Source organism: Rhipicephalus microplus, chromosome 4, assembly GCF_043290135.1.
Source record: "Rhipicephalus microplus isolate Deutch F79 chromosome 4, USDA_Rmic, whole genome shotgun sequence".
Taxonomy (NCBI): domain Eukaryota; kingdom Metazoa; phylum Arthropoda; class Arachnida; order Ixodida; family Ixodidae; genus Rhipicephalus; species Rhipicephalus microplus.
In genome coordinates this window covers 124,555,213-124,580,779 of record NC_134703.1, presented here as the reverse complement: position 1 = coordinate 124,580,779, position 25,567 = coordinate 124,555,213, and the positions used below count along the sequence as shown (strand labels likewise).

At 49.0% G+C, this 25,567-nt stretch overlaps 1 protein-coding gene across 1 annotated transcript in view; it reads left to right on the top strand.

Annotated features, from left to right (window-relative positions):
• The first annotated feature begins 22,209 nt into the window (after positions 1-22,209).
• The window catches only part of LOC119172856 (cholinesterase), a 30,267-nt gene continuing 26,909 nt past the window's right edge, over positions 22,210-25,567 (top strand). The window contains exon 1 of the mRNA XM_075893171.1: positions 22,210-22,355. Coding sequence (XP_075749286.1) covers positions 22,210-22,355 — 146 coding nt within the window. The remainder of the gene's footprint in view (positions 22,356-25,567) is intronic.

The window sequence follows — 25,567 nt, the reverse complement described above, 5'->3', positions numbered from 1 at the left end:
AGATGGCATGAAGAACCGCGGGGTTAGGATACGCACTGGCTTGCAATAGTCTTAGGGTGACTGGCTGCGCCCTGCACAAGGCCGGGTGTGGGAGAGGGAATACCCTTCTTGAAAGATAGAAGTACTTTGTTATTTCGTTGAACGTAAGTAAGGGTTCCCAGCGAGGCCGAGGGACTGTGGAGGCAGCGCGGTCAGTGAGTCCTCGCGCGGCCTCGTGTGCGCCCTCGTTCAGGTTAGAGGTAGAGCCTTCAATCGACCTCAGGTGAGCGGGAAACCAAGTGAGAGAATGCGGCGTGATACTCACGACGCTTTGGAGAATCCGGAGGGCCTGAGGGGCTACCAACCCGGTTTCGTAGGCTTTGATAGCCGCCTTGGAGTCGCTGTATATTGACTCTCTGCGACTATCTAGCATAGCCAGCGCGATTGCAACCTGTTCGGCTATCACGGGCTTCGATGTGCGTACTGTGGTGGAGCAAGTGAGCCTGAAATTTGAGTCGACGACGGAAACAGCGAATGCCTCTTGTTGGACATATGGCGCAGCATCCACAAAGCTTGCATCAGTGGGGTTGCTACGGACGTGCTCGAGCAGAGCTCTACCCCTGGCCCTACGCCGACCGACGTTGTGCGCAGGGTGCATATTGCGGGGAATGGGTGCGATGCGCAGTTGAGACCTGATGTTTCTGGGAATCTGCATGGAATCGGGCACTGGTCAATAGAGTTGAGGCCCAAATCATCGAGTATCTTGCAGCCCGATTTGGTTCCGGAAAGCCTGAGCAGCTGTGAGCCCTCTTGCGCCTCAATTATCTCTTCGAGTGTATTGTGAACTTGAAAAGCTTGAAAAGGTTTTCAGTGCGAGTGCTTACAGGCAAGCCGAGCGCGAGCTTGAAGACCTTTCTTACGAGGGAATTGAGCTTACTTCTCTCTGCAACATGCCAATTATACATGGCCGCCGAGTACGAAAGGTGGCAGAGCACAAACGCATGTATGATGCGGATGAGATTGTCTTCCTTGATTCCACGCTGTCTGTTGGTGATCCTCCGGATGAGGCCGAGAGCACTTTCCGTCTTGGTAGTGATCTGTCTCAGTGCAGCTCCGTTAGCACCGTTGGACTCGATATACGTGTGACGTATCAAGTGATGGTTAGTAGAGGTAGAGAAGGAAGAAGTCAGCAGAACAGAATAAACATGGCGTATGAGCCGCGCCACGTCTTCCGCATCTAGCGTCACACGAGTCGACAGGATGGAGACCTGCCTGCCCCTTCATCAGTCACTCATCATCGACGCAGTTCCCCAGAAGACGCCCTGACCGTACATTGACTACCGAATCATCGCCTAGGAGGACAACGACCAGCACCATCGGCTGACCTCGACATCCCCAAGTACACCGGATCAGCGGACGATGGACCCGTACAGGACTGGTTCAACCAGTTCGAACTCCACGCTACCGCTGCATCTTGGTCGGAACAGGAGATGGTTACGAACTTCAGTGACTACGTCACCGGTGAGGCATTTAAATTTTACCTCACCCACATCTTCGAAAACGACGAATCATGGCAAAAGATCAGAGAAGAGATGATTGCCCGTTTTAATGACTACGACAAGGACTTCCTCATTACCGACCATCTGCATACAACCACACTCGACCGTCACAGCCCACGCTTATTTCTCAAGAAACGTGGCGTGGCTCATACGCCATGTTTATTCTGTTCTGCTGACTTCTTCCTTCTCTACCTCTACTAACCATCACTTGATACGTCACACGATTCCCCCTCCCTCCGAAAGAAGGCATGGATTACGAACAAGGAAAAGTACACAAGGAGAGGTTGAGAAGTCACAAATGTCAAAATGCACAATTGGTTTCATGGCCCCGTGGTGTTGCGTAAACTCGCAAAACTTCAGGAAAGAGTGCAGCAGTCCGGTTAACGCAGGAGTTCTGGTGGGCGAGGCTGATGATTGCGTCCTAGGATAACACAAGAATGCTTTGGACGTGGAGATAGCGGAAATCGCAGCCGGCATTCTTGTGAAGAACAAACGAGGTTCGAACACCTTGCAGAATGGACAGTTCAGGTATCGTAGGCATCGAATTCTTCGTTGTGGCACATGTCGTGCAGGCAGCTTGCGTGCGCGTTGATCGAGGTTGATTGGGCGCTGCCTGTGTTTCTGCCGAGTACAAGGGGGGCTTTCGTGGCTTTTGGAAATTTTTCTATGGCGATGTCGCAGGTTTCGTGCTATTTGTCTTGATTGGAACCCGTGCGGCGCCACCCGTTTGCGTGCTTTTTGAACGAGGCTGGTGTGATTTCTGCGTCCTTGCGGAATACAGGGTATGGTTTGGCGCCTTTCTCGACGTTGTACGTCGTGTTGCCTGAGTTTTGATCTCAACTGGAGAAAGCTTACTCGACGTCCCTTGGAAAAATATCCTAGATTCAATGCTTTCTTTGTTTCGAGCGAGAAATCTTGAATATGTCGTCGGTTTGGTTGACACACTTGTAAACAGCTTTCCATAAACCGCGTGTGTTCTTCCGAAGATGATTCCATTCGTCGTCCTCCTTGTTCGTATAGCCCTTGGAATCTCTGTTGTTCTTGGACTTGCTGGCATTGATGACGTTGCTGCGAAAAGAGCTGAGGTGGCAGCTCTTTTTGACCATGACACTGACTTTCTCGGCAACTGAATGTGGTGTCGTGTGGGCTGGTAGTAGTCTCTAGGCTGTTGTGCTGCATTTCGGGTAATGAAGGTAATGCTTCAGAGTTGACAGATACATCAACAGGGGCTTCTTCTTCGCTGTTCGCAGCGAGTGATTCTTGCGCCTGAATCTGGATGGTAAGTTCAGGGCTTGGCTGAGTATTCTCCGAGCTACGCAGCTCTATCCCAATCGTTGTGAGCGTGCTAGATGTGAGGTGGGCGTTGTGAGCGACGAAAGAGCCAAGTGACAGAAAACCAGGAGGTAGCCCAAATGTGCTAGATGGAAAGTAAGCTGATCCAGTGTGTGAAGACTGATTTTCATTATTTGAGTCATCTTGGCGTTGTTTGGTATTTTCCCCATGTGTCAGCTGGTCTACCATGAGCAAGGCGTCCTTATAAGGCAAGTGGGGAGCGTTAGGAGCGCTTGAAGAACCGCGTGACGAAAACCCAGGTGGTAGACCACGTATGCGAGACGAACAGTGAAGGGCATCAGGTGGTTGAGCAACGTCTCGTGTCGTATGCTGAAGCGATGACTTCGGGAATGCCGTGTTTCGCGCAGAAGGGGGGCGCGCTTGGCGGTTGGGTTTTTTCCAATATACGCATGGCCTTCTGTAAGTAAACCCATGTGCCACTTCGTCTTGAGGCAGTTGTCGATGCGCGCTGGGCTTTCGAATGGTTGAGGACTGCTTAGGAAATTGACGATAGTGTGCGGTTTTCTCTAGCTGGTTGGCAATGAGTAGGTCTTGGTCATAGTCGTTAAAACGGGTAATCATCTTTTCTTTGATTTTTTGCCATGACTCGTCGTTCTCGAATATGTGAATTAGGTAAAATTTAAATGCGTCACATACAGTCCCAATATTCGGAGCGAATCCACTCTGGGCACTGGGGACCCGTCAGTAGTGAAAAGCCGTATTTCACTTTGAGACGCAGGTTTCCAGTCACGGTGGCCGCCGCTTCGGGGTCTTTTCTTGTAGAGCAGAAGTTCAGATTTCGATGGGGAGCACCTGAGACTGGTGGGACGGAGGAAACGTTCGGTCACGTCGATTGTGTGCTGCATGGCTTCCTCAACTTGACCATCGCTCCCGCCGGTGCACCAGATGATTATATCATCTGCGTAGATGGTATGATTGATTCCTTGAATCTTCGTGAGTTCCTTGGAGAGCCCGATCATCACGATGTTAAACAGTGTTGGTGAAATAACTGAGCCCTGAGGCATGCCGCGTGAACTGAGGTTGATCTCTCGTGAGAAGTACCGTTCGATCTTGAGCTTGGTAGTTCTCTGGTAAAGAAAGGATCTCACGAAGTCGTAGACCCTCTTCCCTATTCCTAGGCTGGCAATAGACTGGAGAATGAATTCGTGAGAAAACGTTGTCGAAAGCCTTCTCCAGGTCTAATCCAAGGATGGCTCTGGTATCTCCTGTGCTCCGGTCGATGATCTGATGCTTTATCAGCTTCATGGCATCCTGTGTCGAGAGACCAGCTCTGAAACCAATCATATTGTGGGTGTACGTCATTGGTCTCGAGGTTCACCTTGAGTCGGTTCAGAAGGGCGTGCTCTGCGACCTTACCGACACAGGAAGTTAAGGAAATCGGACTTAGATTATCTATTCCTGGTGCTTTACCAGGTTTCGGGATTAGAACTGTGTAGGCCGTCTTCCATTGTGCGGGAACCTCCCCACTGCGCCACACCTCATTAATCTTTTCCGTAAGGAATTCGATGGAGTCATCATCAAGGTTCTTGAGCATCTTATTGGTTATGCCATCAGGGCCAGGGGCGGATTTGGCATTTAGGGAAAAGAGAGCCTGCCGTATCTCGGCCACAGTATAGTCTTGGTCCAACTCCGGCACGTCGCACCCCGCGTAGTCCGGAAACTGTGTGGGTGCAGAGCTATCCGCGACTCGCAGATGCCTGTCTATAGGCTTGTTGACAACCAATTCGTCCGGGGTAGAGTCAGTAGCAAGATGGATGGCTCGCGCGAGGGATCGCCTCTGACTGGACCTGGTGCTGCCCTGATCGAGAAGGTGTTTGAGAAGACCCCAGCTATTCCCAGATCTGAGCTGACCCTCGATGCTCTCATAGAGCTCATGCCATTGTTGTTTACACAAGGTTTTGCAGTGCTCCTCGATCGCCCTGTTAACCTCGGAAACCTTCTGACGGAGCCTCCTGTTTCTTCTGTCCCACCTCGTGAGTAGGGCTTGCTTAGCTTCTAGTAGGTGTGCCAACCTGCTGTCCATGTTTTCAACATCGAGGTCAGTGACGACCTCCTTGGACGCTGCCGTGGAGTCATCTCTGATTCCTTTGTACCATCCTTCAAAGTCTGTCCCAGCCGTCGGTGCTCTCTCAGCTCTGACTTCGCGAAAAACGTCCCAGTCGACCCCCTTGAATTTTTTCGTCCTAAAGCGGGCAATTGCAAAGGATACCTCGATGATTTAGTGGTCACTTACGAGGTCTAGAGCCGTGTTGACCCATTTGACCCCATCTATATTTTTCACAAAAGTCAGGTCCGGGGTGGTATCCCGACATATGGAGTTACCTCTCCTAGTGGGGAAATCCTTGTCAGTTATAAGCGTCAAGTCGGCTTCTGTCGCAGTCTGCCATAGCTCGCGTCCCTTGGGGGTATCATACATGTATCGCCACACGCTGTGTGAGGCGTTGAAATCCCCTACAATTACAAGGGGGTAACTACTGGCCATGCTCACAGCCCTCTTGAGGAGAGAGTTTGCTCTCGCCCTGCGATAACTGGGACTGCAGTATACGTTGAGAATAAAAAGGCTATTTCTTCGAAGACCATTCTTGGGTGAGTTCATTATAACTTCAGTCATTACGTACTCAATGCCATCGGCAACTGCACCGAGGTCACGCGATAGGTAATTGTACCTTTTGCTGATAAGTGTGGCAACTCCCCTACCTCCTGAATGTGATGACGCTACTAGGTAACCCGGAAAATTGATGGGGGTGCCAGACGCAACTTCCTGAACAGCGATGATTTGGGGCTTAACATCTAGAGTTCTTAAATATTGCTGTAGAATGGGCTTTTTGTGAGTAAACCCACCACAGTTCTATTGCCAGATTTTGAAGTTTTCGTCCACACTATCCATGTTTAGGCTGAGGGGAGAATTGAGCAGTTATAGCAGCCCGGAGGATCGCGCCCTCAGTCGGTGGCACTAGTACATTGCGTTGTGCTGGGACCTGCAAAGGAGTCGGACCGGGGTCTCTCCTCACATCGACCTCTTCTAACTTGCTTATGCGTTCACTCAGTGCTTCTAATCCCATCTTGGGGTGCACCACGGCTTCTTAAAGTTTCGCTAAGGTAGCCTGCATGTTCACAAAGGAAACCTTGAGTTCCGACAGTAAGTTTACCGCCTCTTCTTCTTGTGTGTTCTCCACCGCTCAGCGCTTGGTTCCGCTAGGCATATGAAGTGCCTCAGACGTATCCATGGTGACCGGGGTTGGGGCGGGCTGCGTCGAAGGGGGCGAGGACGCGAGCTTTCTAATCTCCGCCATCTCCGCTGCTAGCCTGCTTATTTTTTGCTTAAGCTGCGCGTTTTCTTTCCTCAGCTGCTCGTTAGCTCGTCGCATCTCGTCGAGCTCACTCGCGTGGGGAGAACCGCGATTCGATTCGTCACCTCTAGGAGACTCACGTCTTCCTCGGGCCTAGTCGGCCCAGGAGAGCGTCGGCTTCTTGCTGTTTGGGGTGGTGGGCGTGCGGGAGCGGGACCTGGTCGGCCCCGACGAAACGTGCCCCGGCTTTGAGTTGGAGCGAGGCTGAGAAGTGGAACTTCCCCGGGCACGTTCTGTCGACCTGGAGCGCGAGCCGGAACATCCCTTGGAGGCACCACGGTGCCTGGATCCGGAGTGGCCTCCCGAGCGTCCCCTGGAACGGGGGCGTCCTCTGCGCTGAGCATCCGTGGTGGGTGACGAAGATTGGAACTCGTCCGCAGTGTCGAGGTGACGTTGCGGGGACGGTGACGCAGCACCAGCCATACTGGCACGCTCACTGCGACGACGGCGCACAATGTACGGGATCTTGAACCTTTGAGCACAGTCGTTGCTAGCCGTGAGATGCTGGCCACCACAGAGTTTGCACTTGGGAGTACACACATGTTGCTTGTCAGGGCTTGCGGCAGCACAGCCTCGGCAAATCGTGTCACCGGGGTGGGGCACACGTCAGCGCGATGACAAAGACGGCCGCACGCGTAACACACGTCGATTTACTTGCGGTAGAGTGAGCACTGTATCAGCACTGGTCCATACCTGACAAAATTCGGTACACGATACCCGTCGAAAGCGATGATGACCGTGCCAGTTTGGGCTATTCTCTTGGCTGCTAAGGCGAGTGGATTATTTGTGTTGACAATCTTCGCATCGATGACGTCAGGGCCGTCTTGAAGTGGGACGTTGCGAATAACCCCTTTGCAAGTGGAGTGTGGGGCAGTCTCATAGGCACTTAGCTCGTGCACCTTGCCTGAAATGAGTATTTGCTTTATCCGAACGTATCGGTCTGAGTTTTCGCGCTTGGGAGTACTGGCAACCATAATATTTTGCTGCGTATTCAGGCATAGAGTATCCTGACTCAAATCTTCTTGGCTTATGCCAGCGGCAACTAGTATTGCGTCTGCCACCATAGCTGCGCCAATTTTCGAGATATTGAGTCCACCTCTCGGCCGGATCACCATCTTGATGTCATCTTGAGGAAGGGAGGGCATCTTTCCCGCCCGTATTACTTTATACTTCAGCGCAGCGCCTCTCGATTTGCCGCGGTGTGCGCCCGGCTGCGACGATGGCGCGTTAGAGTCAGCAGTGCGTGTTTTGGCGCCAGCTCTTCTGGCCCCAGCGGACTGCCAACCATTATCTTGAGTAAACTGTTCTTCTGAAATATCCTCTCCGTGCACTTCATACTCCATCGTGAGCAAATAATTCCGCGCGCCGGGCCTCTGAAGGGCCGGCCGCAGGCGAGAACAAGCCCAGCAAAAGCGCGGTCTCTCGCGGGCCACTCGTTAGGGTTAAAGAGGACACCGCTCCACAGGAAAAGAAATTGTTCCTAACTTTGCAAAAACTCACTCACTGTGGTCAAATATGGTATCGGTTGGATCCGACTTCTCGGAACCGATGCGAGCAACAGTTCATGAACACTTGAAGAAAAAACTTTAGAAACACAGATTTAGTTGCGCGTCCACAGGAGCCGTACGAACGCAGCCTCCCATTCCGCGTCTCTGTCCTCATGAATCACGCCACTGAAGTGATTTTGTTACACCAGACAATTGTACTCACCTGAAATGTTGTTACCAGTTTGCAATAAACTTCCCTGTTTCGCCCCTTAAAAGAATTCAGCTTTGGACGCGTCCACGCAGTTCTGAAAGCACGCGTGACCTAATTTAGGTGGGTCTAAACTAAACAGCTGTGCACCGCAGTGATGTTCCGTACTACACCAAAAAAATACCATTTAGAGACATGCGAATTCCCTATTTCGGAGATTTTACCCTGCAAACGTCGACGAAATTCCCAGCATATTTTCTTGTACAACACGACTAGTAGTCCACAAGCACGAAATATATCAATGATAGACTCAAATCTTAGTATTGACATTGTACAAGTGCTTTTAATAGGTGAGGGGTGTGGAAGAAATATTGCCTGTAGGAAGATATAGCGAAGTAGACTATGAACCACTCCTTCATCTTTGAACGCGGGACAGTATAGGGGCAGCATCAGTCGGCATCAATACAGCAATGGTGCACACGCGCCCGGAACCGCTGTGAAACTAAAGGCCTGACCACATGTGCGCGTTACAGCTTGTCAGCGTAGGGCTTTCTGACGCGGCGTCGCACCCTCTCTCTCCGTAGAAAGCGGACACGGAGCCGCGTGAAAAATCCACGCGCTGAAACGCTGTAACGCGTATACATGTGGTCAGGCCTCAAGTCGTATACGTGCTCCCCATGCTTGAGACACAAGGTTGTCACAGCACGGGTAGTCGCACACAGGCTTAGCGAAATATTTTTGGAGTGGCCATTCCTTCGCTAAACCGAGTTTCAGCCGCACTCACTTCACTGCATCCTCGCCGGATGACGGACGTCGGCGCTTGCCGTCGCGGGACTTGTGCTTCTTGTGTCGTTTCGAACCTCCGCTCGTCTCGGCTCCCGTAGTGGCATTGGTGGACTCGCCGATGGGCTTGCTAGGTTCGTCCATGGTGCGAGGGAGATGGATTCGTTCGTTGGTTGGCTGCGAGAAAGCGTGGACTCTTCCGCTACTGTGATGAGCCACTCTTTTTGTGCAAGCTCGAGGACACGGGGCGCCAACTGTATACCGCCAAGGGATAGGTTGCTCACGGGGCAGTCAAGATGATGGTGATAGCGATGTCAGGCACTGTCATTCGGGCTAGTTGGTTGTAAGGGAAATACCTCCACCCGACACGGGGGATCGGCCGTGAATCCTGTGGCCATAGGATTGGTGCAAAAAAAAAAAAAACAATCCCCACCGTACTAACAAAGTGAATGATGTTAGAGGTGCTTGCTCAGATGTGCACGAGGCTTTTCTTAGTGAGACCATTTCTGTAAGAAAGCTAGATAACGAGCCGTCGCATGATGTGTACGTCGAGGGTGTTAAATGGCATCGCTAGCGACTGTAGCGCTTTGCGATGGCACGCGCTCGGCGGCCGCCACACAGACATAGAGAAATAAAAAAAAGGGCACAGAGGAGAAAGAAGATAGGATAAACAAGATGTCTACGTTCTACGTCTCCTTGAAAACTAGGAGGCGTTGCTCCGTTTCATTAGTTTTAAAAGTAATATGCGATCCCCTCTATCTATATACTCATTTTTTCGACAATCCCCCAGAGTGCATGCGAGCCACGCTTTTAGGCCATCATCATCATCGTCGTCTCCGTTTATGCTGTGGTGATATCATTATTTGCAAAAAGGCAAACAAGATTCAGTTCGGGAAGTGTGAAATTCACACAATGAATGTCATAATTGAACTAAGAAAGCCAGTTTTTACTACTGAATTGGAACATCTTTCAACATACTTGTCAGATCATATTATAGTGTGTCATGACTTCAATGCTCATCACACTCTCTGGGATGGAACGTATTGTGATTCTCGAAGAAAGCTCATAGAGAGCATTATGGATCGTTACAATCTCTGCACCGTAAATGATGGATCGGCAACCTTTTTTTCCGCGGACCCTTTTGTAGCGCATGTCTAGACGTGACATTTTGCTCCTCAGATATAGAAGCTCAATTGCAATGAACAGTAAACATGGCAGTGACCATCGGCCAGTATTAATAGGCCACCCTCTCATGAAGTTTGGTAATCACAGAAATAGTAGATGTGCACGAATTGGCAATCATTCGGGCATGCGCTTAATTGCAAGCAATCTACACAAGTGTGGCGACGCGAAATTAACTGGGTTCAATAGCACGCTGCTCACGAACATTCAATCTAGCAACAAAACACTTCCGATTCTAGCAGGACACGCAAGCATAGACGATGAATACCAACAACGTCACGCGACGCGATTCGTCGAAGAACCGAGCGCCGGTATCGCCGTACAGGCAGCGTCGATGAGTATAAAGAAGGAGGAGGAGGAGGAATAAACGTTTATTTTCGAATCGGTGTAGCGGTGTAGGTTGTCCGTCAACCTTAGGTGGGATGTCTCCTCATTCCAGGAACCCTCTGGCCTTCGCTGCCTCCTTGGCCCCGACGAGACATCGTTGTTGGTCCGGGTCCTCCAAAGCGAGCTTGGCCTCTCACGTTTCGAGAATGTGTTCGTTTTCTTTACTAGCGACGCAGGGGTTTGGTGGAGGCGATAGATCTGTATTTGTATTGCATGGACACTTGAGAATCAGGTGGGCCAGCGTGTCATGTACGGCGCAAATCGGGTAAACTTATTCATGTAATGTGGGTACAATCGGTGCATTAGTATGCCGTGTGTGTGTCGCTCTGCAGTCTTCTCAGTATGATGCTGTCATCTTTGTTGAGCTTCGAGTGTGGTGGTGGATACTCTCTGCGTGCCAGCCTATGGTGTTGCAGTATTGCAGAGTAAGTCTTAGGTACAGACTCAGCCTTCGTGGACCTGGAGTCCAGAAAGCGGGAAGGTGCAGCCCGGTAGGCATGATTGCGGGCCACGGCATGAGCCGCCTCGCTTCCTTCCAGCCCGTCGTGCCCAGGAACCGATGTCACACAGGTCAGCGGCATCGGAGTGCTTCGGCGCTTCAATATCTGAATTGCTTGGGTAGACACACGACCTTTGCTGTAGTTTCGCATGGCTGCTTGAGAGTCTGTAAATACCACAGCTGCATCCAAGCACGTTGTGGTATCTAGAGCGATTGCCACCTCCTCTGCAGTTCACCGAAGAAACGAAGAGATTTTTCGAATCATAAAGCCCTTTTCTTCAGTCTCAAAAGTATGGCAATTATTTCGCTCACTGAAACCTCCAGTAACTCATACTCATTCTTTCCGGGTGGGCGATAATATTGGCAACCAATTCGACGGAAGAGATCATGGCTGACGAATTTAGCGCTTTGTTAACACTATCAGCAGAATCACTGTCCACAAACCTATTCAGTTTAAAAGAGCATGCTTTGAAGTGACTAATAAGAGCACACTAACGGAAGAGCACTCATACCTATAGGCGTAGAGTTCAGACTATAAATATATATAGTCTAGGAATGAAGGGACGCCCACTTTGTCAGATTTATAATTTTCTGACTGGTCGAACTGTATTCATGGCGACAAGCACTGGCCTCAAAGCAGGGGTACCTAAAGGAAGTGTATTAAGCCCCATACTACTTACCATGGTAATCAGTCAACTGCCGACTCTGTTACCATCATCAGTACATACTTGAATGTACGCAAATGATATCTGCCTCTGGTCGTCAGGGCATGAATGCCAGGAAGTACAGTATCTGCTTCGGAAAGGCATAAATATAACGGTGCGCTTTCTGACAGAATGCCACATAAACGTTTCGGCGGGGAAATCTGCAGTGTTACTTTTTACCAGGAGGCGTCACGACCAGCTCAGCATCTCGGTCAACCAGACTGTGTAGCACCTGTTGCGCCCAAGCATCGTTTCCTTGGCATAACATTGGACAGCATGCTAACCTGGGGACCTCATATCTCCAACATTGAAGAGTGGGTCAACCACACGCTGAATGTTCCCTCATCGATCTATTACAGGAACCAAATGGGGTGATGATGTAGTCTGGGGTCTGCCCATAAGACCTGAGCCAGCCAAAGTCCCGGGGAGATGCCGAGGAGAGAGCCGGTGCGGTTAACAGGAGCGTTTATTTACATTACATACACGTTCAAGGTAGCGTGATACTATGATGTTTTTGGTAGCATGCCTCGAGCGTCTCTTCGCACGTGTATTAAAGACGATAGTCTTTATTGGGGACCTTCGACGGAAGAATTTTGGTTTGTCTGTCTGTCTGTCTGTCTGTCAATCTGTTGTTTCTCTGCCCTAACGGTACCTCAAACGGCACCAAACGGCCAACCCCATTCGCAGCGCTCACCAATATTGCTCAAGGTTTAGCGTTCGTTGTTGTGCGATTGTAAAATTAAAAATGAATTATTGCGCATATCTGAGGTGCCATAACAACACTTCGAAGTTTTCTATGTCTGCCTTTATACTAGAAGAGGCACACACAAGTAACTATAAGGAATGTAGCGTTTATCACGCTGCGCTGACAGTGCAACGCGATGCTCAAAAAGGTGTTTCCAACGCTTTGCTACGGTGTCATGGTGGTGTCACCTGCACGTCGTTTTGCGTTCTTCACCTTATCACCTCCAAGACTGACGCGCATCTTTATCTGCGGGCAGCACGCCTTCGTTTTCGATGATAACTGCCAGATGGCGCTTGTGTCTAACGTGCCTCAATGTGCTCGTTCGCCTCCGCTACATGCTCGAGGCACTCTAACGCAGTGCCTCCAGAATACCCTTCACCAATTTTCTTGCGCAGAACATTAAATAAACGTCTTGTTCACTCTCTCCAGACGCAAGACTGTCGTCTTTCGACTACATTTGCGGTGTTGTAACATGCAGATTTGAAACATTATTTTTAAGTACATGTCTTCCCAGGATCTCTTGCAGGGGAAACAATGAGACCAAGGATGGTCCAATAAAATTGTCCTCTTCACCCCGCCATCAAAAGGAGAAGGTGAAACACCACCTCCTTCCCAACGCAGGAAAAGAGGGGAGAGGCACGCCCAGTTCGTACTGTGGTGAGGGAGAAAACACTGCACAAACACTGCACCAGGCGCACGACACAGCACAGCAAGAAGATGTTGGGTTTTATGTAGAAATCAAATCCGCAATTCGTTGCAGTGAGGAGTTAATGGCGCCAGGCAAGCCGCGGTTTCTAAAAATGGTGGCATGGTGGCAGCATAGAGAACTTGACAACGCACTCGAACATGGAGCTCAGTCGCTTGGCCCATTGTCCGTGGCACTCCAACGAGCAAAGACGTACAAAGATAGCCACCCTTTTTAAGCCGCTTTGATTGTAAACAGCAATTCATAGGTTATCAGTCGGGCGGGTAAGTTTAAAGAATTCTACGAGGGAAGACGTCCGCCCCGCAAAATTCTAAGTACGGTTAGCGTGTCGTTGTCGCTTTTGGTTCACCTCTGGGAGCGCTGTCCAGCAACCGTCTCACATCTAAGCAGCGCCATGCCAGGGAGGCCGATCACAACAGTGGCACATCAGAATACCTTCAGAAGGTTCATATAGTTCTTGTTGGACAAGCCATCGCATATGCATTACCAGCGATGCAAAGTATGCCTCAGACAAATGAACGCAAACTAAACAACATCGTAGCCCGCAGTGTTCATCTTTGTCTGGGCTTACCACGCTCAGCTCATAGTGGCTTCATAATCGCAGAAGCAATAGAACCGCCGATTCAAGTTCTTCCCACTCAAGAACTCTGCCGTCACTTCCCCCGCTTATCAGGCATCATGACCATCTGCTGCATAAAAAACTTGTTTAAAAAAACGGATGAACTGGTGACACATAGAGAGCTTATGAGGCGGCACTTAAATAAAACAAAATATTTGTTGCGTCCACATACCAATTTTTCTCCTTGGCAGCTTCCATCGCCTCCAGTTACTTTGGAAATCAAAGGGATAGAAAAAAAATTCTCGATACACTACTTTGAAGCAAAATTTCTAGCGCTTCAACAAATGCCCAATTATCGAGAACGTTTCACATTTGGTTCCACGGATGGCTCTACAATGAACGAAAGCTCCGCTGCGGCTTTTCATATACACGCATATAAATTAGAAAAAAAGACTTCCAACGTTCTCGAAAGACATCGTCTACAGTAGTGGAGCTTGTTGCAATATTAAAAGCTTCGAAATTCATTCTTGAAAGCCAGAAAAAGGCAAAACTAATGATATGTGGGGTTTAACGTCCCAAAACCACCATATGATTATGAGAGACGCCGTAGTGGAGGGCTCCGGAAATTTTGACCACCTGGGGTTCTTTAACGTGCACCGATATCTCAGCACACGGACCTAAAAAAAAGAAAAAATAAAAAAAAAGGCAAAACTAGGTAATATTTTCTGACTCTAAAGGATTTTATTTTCATATAGATGTTAGCATAATATATGAAATCTTCAAAATAATTACCATTGGTTATCTGTTTTCAGTGGCTTACAAGTCACACAGGAGTGATAGGAATTGAAATTGCTGACAAATTAGCCACTGAAGCACCCAAAAAAGATCACTTGACACCAGCGCCTGTTTATTTCTCAGAAAGCAAGAAGGTTCTTCCTGAACTGTGCCACAAATTATGCAAGGACGTTTGGTTTGACGAAAATACGAAGTCCTCGCTCTTATATCAAATAGAACAGTCTCTCCAATTTTCACCTAATCAAAAGATTGGTAGACCATTTACCGCACTACTGCACCGTCTACGATTAGGTGTTGCTACACACCTCACTTCTGACGCCGCATAAAAAGAAGAACGTCCCCGCACTGCGACCACTGTAATCATGTCGATGCGCCAGAGAAGCATATCCTAATATAATGTCCGCAACATGATGAACAACGCGCCGAAATGAGTGATCGCTTGAACTGACTCGACTGACGACCATTTACGATTGGAATAATAGTTGGACCGCGGCCACATTCCAATAATCAAAGGCGCGCAGTGGGCGCCCTCTGTGATTTTTTAAGAAACACGAATTTAATTAACTCTCTTTAGCTCATTTTACACCTTGCCACTAAATGTACTGACTCAATCCAGAATGCGATTGCGATATATGAATTGGACCATGTTCATACATACTGTGCTCATTCATAAAATACAAGCCCTGTAGTGTAGATATTGTGCACGTATACGTAGCCTCTAATTAGGGTTTTCTTTTTTTATTTATAATTTTTCGTCTTTGTGTGTTTATCTTGTACATTACTGTCATGATGTGTGGATAGCCGGCTGTAATGTATCCTATCTTCAATATTTCGCCAAACATAAAAAAATGTTTGTTTCTTTGCTCATTTGTTTGTTTTCCTTTATTAAATGGCACTGACCCACTTGGTGGATTGGCCAAGAATGCGACGTTAAGTGTTCTTTTAGAAATGATATTGCCACAAGGCAGTAGTGGGATTGGGGCATAAAGCGGTAGAGGGTTCCTGGCTGAAAGAAAAGACTACGAAGTGGATAGAGACTGGTTCCAGCCCGCCAGTGCACCAGGCATTGTCATCGCGTGTAATCGTTGTAAATATCTGTAAATATACGTTTTCTTGTAAGATTATTGGTGGAGGTGCCGGGGTACGCCTACCTGGCTTTTCCGGCAAACCAACACGGAACTTCGGAGTGGTCGCCACCTTCATTTTCCTGCAATGGCTCAACAGGCCCATCCACAAGAGCAACAGCAGCTCCAGCAGCAGCAGCAGCAGCACCAGCACCAGCAGCACCAGCAGCAGCAGCTGCCTCCTCTGATTCTCCTGCCTCCACGAGACCCCGGAACCTTCTCGGGCACAGGCAAGGACAAGGTGAATGTTGAAGATTGGGTCGCTTTGTACGAGCGCGTTAGCGAATACTATAGGTAGGACCCTACGTTGATGCTGGCCAACGTTGTATTTTACTTGCGGGATACGGCGCTCACCTGGTATGAGACGCATGAGTCGGAGTTGACCAGCTGGGATGTTTGCAAATTGAAGCTTCTCGAGTTATTCAGCAGGCCATTTGGGCGACAGCAGGCCGCGAGGAAAGACCTGGAATGTCGCGTGCAGACATCGACAGAATCATATGTATCTTACATACAGGACGTATTGGGCCTCTGTCGAAAGGTGGGCGAGAACATGAGCGAAACTGACAAAATCGCTCACATATTGAAGGGAATTGCCGATGACGCCTTAAATCTGTTGATCGTCAAAGATTGCGCCACCGTCGACGCGGTTGTGAAGGAGTGTCAGCGCTTCGAGCACGCCAAGAACCGTCGCATAACCCGCCAGTTTGCGCGTCTGCCTAAAACTGCAGCCACTTCGACCTGTGAAGACAGCCCCAAGTTCACGCAAGCTACATCGTCCGAAAATGTCACCCGAATCGTTCGTCGCGAACTCGAAGCAATGGCTCCTGCAGCCATCGCCTCTGACGGTCCTCAAGACAACGCATCCACCGTCTCCCTCATCCAAGCCGTCGTTCGCCAAGAAATAGGAAATCTCGGCATCACACCTGTTTGCGCTGTTCGCACCACCGAGAGCTCGGCTTCGGTTAACCAGATTCCGGTGTACCCTTCACGCTACCCTTCCCGCTACCGGAACCCTGCTGAATGGAGAACGTCAGATGATAGACCGATCTGCTTTCACTGCTCTCGCGCCGGCCACATTGCACGCTACTGTCCAAAAGTTGGACATCCAATTCATCTTGGAACACTGGGACATGGCGTCGCTTTGAAGGCAGTTCTCGCAGCTTTTCTACTCCGTACGATCCACAGCCTGCTCCTACTAACGTTCAGGGCCGAAGGTTCAGCCGGTCACCATCACCCCAAGGCCGCCGATCTCTCTCGCCGATGATTTCTCGATCCAGGTCCCCTGCACGACCTGGGCCCTCAACCTCGGGAAACTAGACCATGCAGCTCCCGGAGGTGACGCTGCATTAACGACCCATTCTGCAAATCCTCTGTTGACGATTCCTACGCGCCGCAATATTTTGGACCTTTTGGTGGATGACGTTACCGTTACAGCCCTCATAGACACTGGTGCACAAATTTCAGTCATGAGCGCTGCTCTCTGTATTAAACTGCGAAAAGTGATCACACCTCCTATTAAGTGTGCAGTAATGCTTGCCGATGGGAGCACATCTGCCGTTCTCGGCATGTGTACCTCTCGCGTGTGTATTGCTGGGCGCCAGACCGTCGTATTGTTCACCGTGCTTGAGCAGTGCCCACATGACGTGATTCTTGGCCTCGACTTTCTCTCTGCGCACTCCGCCCTTATCGACTGCTCGACGGGTCTTCTTCAGTTGGAACTCCCTTTTGACGCCACTGTTGCCTCTGACACTCAAAGTCGCCTTTGTGCCACCGAGTTCCTGCATCTTCCGCCGCAAGCCGCGACTTACGTGCAGCTCGTGTGTGATCCGCCTGTGCGCGATGGTGAATATGTCGTTTCACCTATTACCGACGTTGTGCTAAAACACTCCATTGCTGTCCCGCACACCGTGGTGAGAGTATGCCACAATCAGACCCATCTGTCTCTTTTGAACTTTGGTTTCTCCACGCATGTGCTGCCTGCTGGTATTAAACTAGGCGTAATGTCGTCGTTGCAAGAGTGTGATATTTCTGAACTGTCGGCTCAGCAACCTACTCCGCACGTCAACTTGCTCACTGCGCCCAACCTGTCAAGCATTGACATTGCCAAAATGATAGCGCCAGATCTTTCGCCCTCCGAAGCACAAGACCTCCACCGTCTGTTGACATCCTATGCGGACATATTCGATCTTGACAACCGCCCTTTAGGCCAGACATCAGTTGTGACCCATCACATCAACACCGGCGATGCCAACCCAATTCATCGCCGCCCTTATCGCGTCTCCGCTGCCGAACGCTCTGTCATCCAGAAAGAGGTCGAGAAAATGCTCGCCAAAGGCGTCGTCGAACACTCATCTAGTCCGTGGGCATCCCCGGTCGTGCTTGTCAAGAAGAAGGACAACACATGACGGTTTTGCGTCGACTATAGACATCTCAACAAGGTCACTAAGAAGGACGTTTACCCTTTACCAAGAATAGATGACGCCCTTGACAGCCTTCATGGCGCAAAGTTTTTCTCGTCCATTGATCTTCGATCTGGTTATTGGCAGATCGCTGTTGACCCACGGGACCGAGAAAAAACAGCATTTGTAACCCCCTATGGGTTATACCAATTTAAAGTAATGCCGTTTGGGCTTTGTAATGCGCCGGCCACCTTTGAGCGCATGATGAACTCCCTTCTGCGCGGCTTCAAATGGTCCACTTGCTTATGCTACTTAGATGATATAATTGTTTTTTCACCGACGTTCGCAAGCCATCTAGAGCGACTGTCCAGTATTCTCCAAGTATTTCGCAACGCTGGTCTCCAGCTGAACTCCTCCAAATGCTGTTTCGGCCGTCGCGAAATAACTGTACTTGGTCACCTCGTTAACGCATCTGGGGTACAGCCCGATCCGGACAAAATTCGCGCATTGACTCAATTTCCCGTGCCCTCTTCTCATAAGGATGTCCGGAGCTTCCTTGGTTTGTGCTCCTATTTTCGCCGCTTCATCCGAAATTTCGCCGATATTGCGCGGCCTCTCACCGAGCTTCTTAAAAAAGACGTCCCATTTACTTGGAATTCGCCTCAGAGTGCTGCATTTTCGGCCCTCATTGCAGCTCTCACGACTACGCCAATATTAGCCCACTTCGATCAGACTGCCCCGACAGAAGTTCGTACGGACGCGAGTGGCCACGGAATTGGTGCTGTTTTAGCTCAGCGTCAGCATGGACGTGACTGTGTCATCGCCTACGCCAGCCGCCTTTTATCCCCTGCCGAGAGGAACTATTCCATCACCGAAAGAGAGTGTCTTGCTCTTGTTTGGGCTGTCGCTAAATTTCGCCCGTACCTCTTCGGCCGCAGTTTTACTGTTGTAACTGATCATCATGCACTCTGCTGGCTTTCCTCGCTAAAGGATCCCACGGGACGTCTCGGTCGTTGGTCTCTACGCCTCAGAGAATACACCTTCTCGGTCGTGTATAAATCTGGTCACTTCCATCAAGACGCCGCCTGCCTGTCATGGTATCCAGTGGATCCACCAGACGCCACAGAGAGAGCTACGGAGGCTTGCGTCTTATCAATATCAGACTTTCTTGATATCGCTTCTGAGCAACGCCGCGACCCGGATTTACTTCCCATCATAGAAAGCCTGAGTTCCGCTACTCCACCCACTTCTCTGAACTTGTATTTCCTTCATGGAGGAGTTCTCTACCGCCACAACATGCGCCCTAATGGTCCTGACCGCCTTCTCGTCGTGCCTTCCCATTTGCGTGTAGATGTTCTCCGACAGCTTCACGATGAACCTGCCGCTGGTCACCTGGGAGTCACCCGCACTTATGATCGCGTCCGGCGCCGTTGTTTCTGGCCACGCCTATATCGCTCTGTGCAAAAGTATGTCGCCAGCTGCGACCTTTGTCAACGTCGAAAACGACCAACATCGCTTCCAGCTGGCCTTCTTAACCCTATTGAGATCCCTGCTGAACCATTCTACCGCGTAGGGCTCGACCTTCTCAGGCCATTTCCCACTTCTGCATCCGGGAACAAATGGGTTGCCGTGGCGACCGACTACGCGACACGTTACGCGATCACCCGCGCTCTTCCAACCAGCTGCGCTACCGATGTCGCCGACTTTCTGCTACATGACATCATATTGCATCACGGCGCTCCTCGACAGCTCGTTACTGACCAAGGCCGATACTTTTTATCTAGTGTCGTCCAGGATATCGTACGATCCTGTTCCACGAACCACAAGTTCACAACGACATACCATCCACAAACTAATGGACTTACAGAGCGCCTGAATCACACTATCACGGACATGTTGTCAATGTATGTTTCTCCAGACCACCGTGACTGGGACGCAACGTTACCCTACGTCACCTTCGCTTACAACTCCTCCAGACATGACACCGCAGGCTATTCCCCGTTCTACCTTCTTTATGGACGGGAACCCTCTCTGCCTCTTGATACACTCCTTCCCGCTGGTTCAAGCTCCCCTGTCACATACGTCCGCGATGCCATAGAGCGAGCCGACGCAGCACGACAGATTGCCCGAGAACGACTCATGCTTTCTCAAGCCTCTCAGAAAGATCGATACGATCGTCACCACCGCGAAGTTTCGTATGCACCAGGTTCTCTCGTACTCTTGTGGACCCCATGTCACCACATCGGCCTCTCAGAAAAACTTTTATTTCGCTATGACGGACCATACAAAGTCCTTCGCAAGATCACCAACCTCACCTACGAGATACAGCGAGTCGTCGACGAAGCGCACTCAATGCCACCACAATCCACTGTTGTGCACGTCGTCAGACTGAAGCCTTATGTGTCACCCAACACTCCCCTTTCGTGACAAGCGCCGGGTCGGCGCTTTAACGCCGCGGGGTAGTGCCACAAGGCAGTAGTGGGATTGGGGCATAAAGCGGTAGAGGTTCCCTGGCTGAAAGAAAAGACTACGAAGTGGATAGAGACTGGTTCCAGCCCGCCAGTGTGCCAGGCATTGTCATCGCGTGTAATCGTTGTAAATATCTGTAAATATACGTTTTCTTGTAAGATTATGTCAATGAAAAAAACAAATAAAATGGCAACAATACGTAATAAATTTAATGTAAACTACAAGTATCATGCTTTCGAGCTTGCATTCCGGACTGCCGTATAAACCTGAAGGGAACAGTTTGGAAAACTTAGGTTTTACCTTGTTGAAATAACGAAGAATTGTAAATAAAAGAATAAAATGGTACTCGTTGGGTAGTTATAATGAAATCGCACACGGCATCAAAGGCATCCCCGTGGCAGTTAGCCAAGCCTGAGGCATCGAAGCTTAAAACATTTTCTGCCGATAAGGATAAGGCTATTTTTCAGAGGACTAATGAGACGTCGAGTTTTATTACGAGAATATCTTGGACGTGACAGAAAGTGATGTGCAATATTTTCCAGTTCTCCACGGAATTGGCAGAGGGCTAATATCGTCAGACAATAAATGCGTCATCGGTCGCTATCTTTCTTACTTCCTAAGAAGTCACTACGCATTCATCTTCATCACATAAGTTTTTGTCACTGCTAAACAATACATATCCCTAATAGTTTTTTAATCGCTTGGTTTAGTTGTATCATCATATAGTTTATGATTTATGTTATTATTCATTCAATAATAACTATGGAGTAAGAATGCATTTACTTTTGTTATGAGCCCTGTTTATCGTATTCTTGTTTTTATCTTTTTCTTAGCACGACTCGATTCCTTGGTAAGGAGGTTGGAGACTTGGACGGCTGAGAGTAAACAGCTTAGTGAATCTAGGAGTGCTGAGTCAAGGAGCTAATGAAGAGGAGGGAGGCTCTCTGTTCGGGCAAGGGTAGATGAGGAGAAGTAGAAGAGGAAACGAGAAGTGAAGAGTAGAAAGAGAAGGAATGAATGAAACGAAATAAAATTTTTCCTGGGGCAATATTTGAACCGTGCTGCCCATGGTTCGAACGCGAGCGTCATAATCACTCGACTTCCCAGATATGGCAGCAGAACGAGCATTTACGCGAACCATATGATTGTGTTGATATTAGCGAGAGGTAGTGGAAGAGAAAGGAACAGAAATATTGGAAGACAAAGAAAAAGAAAGAGATGGAAAGAAAAAGAGAAAAAGAAAAATACAAAGAAATGTGAAGAGCGAGAAAGACAGCATAGCGTAGCCATGGTATAACAAGGGGGTTAGAAACGGAGGATGAGGAAAAGGAGGAGGGCAAGGCCACGAGCGCCGCTCTTTTCAGTCTTGCAGGAGGGCGCAGTGATGTGGGCCCGCCCGATTCTTTAAGAGGTGTTTCTTCAGAACGGTTCACAAAGAATAGGAAGAAGGTTATCTGGAAACAGAAGCCATCAATTGTAATTTGATTTAAATCACCACCTTATCCAAACGTATATTTCCATCCTTGTGATGATCATCCACTACACTTGAGAGGATTGTTGAAGTCATTTTTTCTAGAGTCCTCACCTTTGTTTGTTTCAGCTTCAAAACAATATAGCACATACCCATTCGAGAGAATTGTTCAATAATTCGTAGTTTTTAAATTTGGCAGATGAATTAAACCATGTTGAACCTTGTTTGTTTGTTTGTTTGTTTGTTTGTTTGTATCCTCTAATCCATGGCTCATACCCACTCAGGGGGATTGGCCAAGAGAACATATAGTATCATATGGACGATAACTGTAGAACCTCCGTCATAATCTTCTTCGTCATCGCCCACAGCGGGTCCGTACCACACTGCCATCGCCAGCGACATTCTTTTGCACAGTACTCCGAGTGGTTACGACGGTTTTACACCTAAGCCATGGACGCCGCGAACAAAACTGATGGCGAAACAACCACGACCCGCGCGAATTCACAGGGGCTATCAGGGAGCAAGAGCCGGAAGAGGAGCAAGTCGCGTGATGGCAAGTCTCGACGAGCATCGAGCACCGACGACGGTCTTGTAAAGTGAGTCGTGATGGGCACCCATCATTGGAGTTTCCAAAGTGGCTCAGGCATTGCATGTTTGGGTGGGGGGGGGGGGAAGGTGACGCGTATTAGAACTGCCCAGAGAAGATCAGTGTGGTGCCCCAGGAGCTTTCGTTGGATAGGTGCACAGAAGAGAGACGCCTGAGCACGTCTCTGCGTCCTGTCACCAGGGGCCGTCGCTAGCCCAGTGCTGGAGCTAGAGGCACTGTATATGCTCCCTACGGGAGCAGAGTAGCGCATGGTCCTGGCTTTTTGCCTGGTTAGCAACCATAGTTGCGCGGAAAAGCCGCACTCTGTTTTTGCAGGCGATTTGCTTAAGCCTGTCGCCGATCGACAAAGCATGTCGCCGATCACCTGTAGACACGCCAGGCGTGTCAACGACCGGTGAAAAAAAGAACAAACACCTGCTCTCGAGACTGTGCCACCAGAGTACAAAAGCACATTCTCTGTTCGGTAAGCACTCTGTTCGGTAACGTAAAGAGCAAAGGCGTAGCGTGGTGCCGAATAACATGTAAACCGGCCCTATATACTGCATGGTTAAGTGGCGTGAGCTATGGAAGATAAGCAACCACTCACAATCACAAAATGTAGGTCCTCCCAGATTTGAGGAGCGCCCCACTAAGCCTACAGCATAGAGTTGCATACAATAAGACCTACAGTGTAATCTGGCGCTAGTGTCTACGCGGGCTCCTTCAGCGGTGCTTGTACCCACATGGTAATTACGGTAAATACAGGCTTCGGATCTGCTTCGGATGGATCACGTTCTTGAGATTCGCGACGCCTCTTTTGCGAGCGTGAAACAAAATTATGAAAGGATATTAAATTGAAACTTGCTACATTCTTTTGTACGCAAGCTTTATTGCAAAAAGGTTTTGTGACCATGGCGTAGAATTGAAACATGGACAAATTTAACCACCAGGGTACGCATCGCTCTGCCATTGCATTGCAGATTTGACATAAAGATTTCATGAATTATGTTTTTCAACACTTGAAAAGAAACGTGCTTGTTTTTTTTCTCAAAAGTACGCATTATATATTTATGCAAATAACAGTACAGTATTAAGGGAGAAACACTTATTGTTTCGTCTTCTGCGACGCTATAGATGCATCAGTCCCGGTGGTCTGCCCCCAACGCATCTCTGGTTTTGTAGTGAAGTCGAGTCAGCGGAACGTAACGGTGCGTCTACTTAGTCGTAATTCCTTTGAAGTCGATTTAAAAGGAGTTTAGGAAAGACGCGCTCCAGAAAACATGAATGCGAGGCAATTAGCGGAGGCCTACGCTGGGTAGGCTCCTCTGACACTCCACCACCGCGCCTATCCCTCTTGGGATGAATGAAGTTTTTCTCCTCCTCCTCTTCCTGTACTGGCATGAGACGCTACATCTAGGCGCAGCGGTGAGTGGACGACGCTTCGTTTAAACTGTCAAATACGACTCGCAAAGCTGCAACGTAGCGTCAAATCAGGAGATCTAGTGGTCGTCAGTTTCTTCGAGCAACAAAGGTACTGCTTCAACCTGTTTTTCTGCATCCCACTACCCGCGTTCCACAAAGAATGAAACTAAAGCTGTAGCAAGAGGTCTGTAGACAGTTCACTAGCCAACCCTATCCAATCTGAAGCCTGTACTTCCCATAATTCCCATGGGGGTGCACGATCGCAGTGCCAGATTCCTCTCTAGGTATTATTGTATGTAACTCTATGGTCTACAGCATTGATTATTTCACTGCATTTTTTTTTCGAAATTGGTGCTGAATCCACCCCAAATACTCTGTGGTAGAAGATTAAAGACATAAATCCAAAGCAAATCAAAGCTCCAGTACGTAGCTAATGAGCTAGAGAGGGCAGGACGGTCACTTGATAAATTTCAGGTAGACGGCAACCGCTTTCGGCGGAGCGGCCTGTGCACCAGATTCTCCACAGTGCATGGTAGTTAGCGACGTTGTAAACAAATGCGTTACTCTGCTGCCTAAACGTAGCATATACAGGTACTCCAGCTAGAGCCATGTTCGCTCCCCCACCCCTTATGCTCTCCAAGAGACAGCATAATCAAAACAGAAAGCATGAGTTTCCCACTTTCCTGCCCTCTTGGAAGAACTCACTTGGCGTGGCCCCAGTCAAAAAATACTAGTGCCGCTACCACCTGCAACTGCCTCATTTTTTTTTTGCTTTTCCTAACACCTGACCTCAGTTGTACTGAGACAGCTAGTAAGAGCTAGGGGAGACTCACTGGTGGCATTGATGTTTTAAGTAAACACATGCAGACTTGTATTTTCTTGTGTTATACTTATATTCTTGTTGGTGAGGCACTATTTAGTGTAGCAGCTCACATCAGACGCATATACATACGCATAATTAAGATAGAGACACAAATCATGTAATGCAACGCACTTTTTTTTTTCATTTACCCGTGATGTCCTTTGTCATTTTCGTAGGGGTTGGAACAACTGGCATGGCTTGAACTAAAGCTTCTAAAAGTCGTTTCGCGACTTTTCCACATGGGAAAAGACATGCACCGTGACTAGAGCGCATTAGAAACGTATACGCTTAGCCGTGTCGTCGCAAAAAAAATGGCAGCATATCCACGTAGTGAATGATGGAGAGTGGGGCGAAGCATATGTCCGTCCATTCATTCTTGCTTCCGTCCGTCCATGCGTCCGTCTGTGTGACCATCCATGCGTCCATCCGCCCGTCCGTGCGTGCGTCCGTTCGTCCATGCATCCACCCCTGCGGCCGTTCATGCGTCCATCCATGCATCTGTCTGTGTGTCCATTCGTCCACCTATTCAGCACTCCAAGTACCACCATCTCGCATCTTTTCATCATATATTTCCCATATAGAAGCACCACCATCCAGCGGACATTCCAAGGACTAAACGAGAGGTGGCACACGCTCACTTTCTTACGGCTTGCGCTTCGGGTCTACTTCCCACCTTTAACCACCTCGAGATCATGGTATATACTATAGTGCACTGTATTCATGGCACTGTGGCCCAACGCTCGCTAAACCTTTCTAAAACCAAGGAGGTTACGCCCAGCGAGCATAACGTAGCAACCTTTTCCTGTCAGATAGTGCTCAATATACCATACGAGCACACACCGAGGGCAAGGAGCATCGGCAACTACAAACCTGTACCTATATGGTTTTGATTATAAAACCATTGCTTTAGAAAACACCTGGCGTCTTTCGTTAAGCAG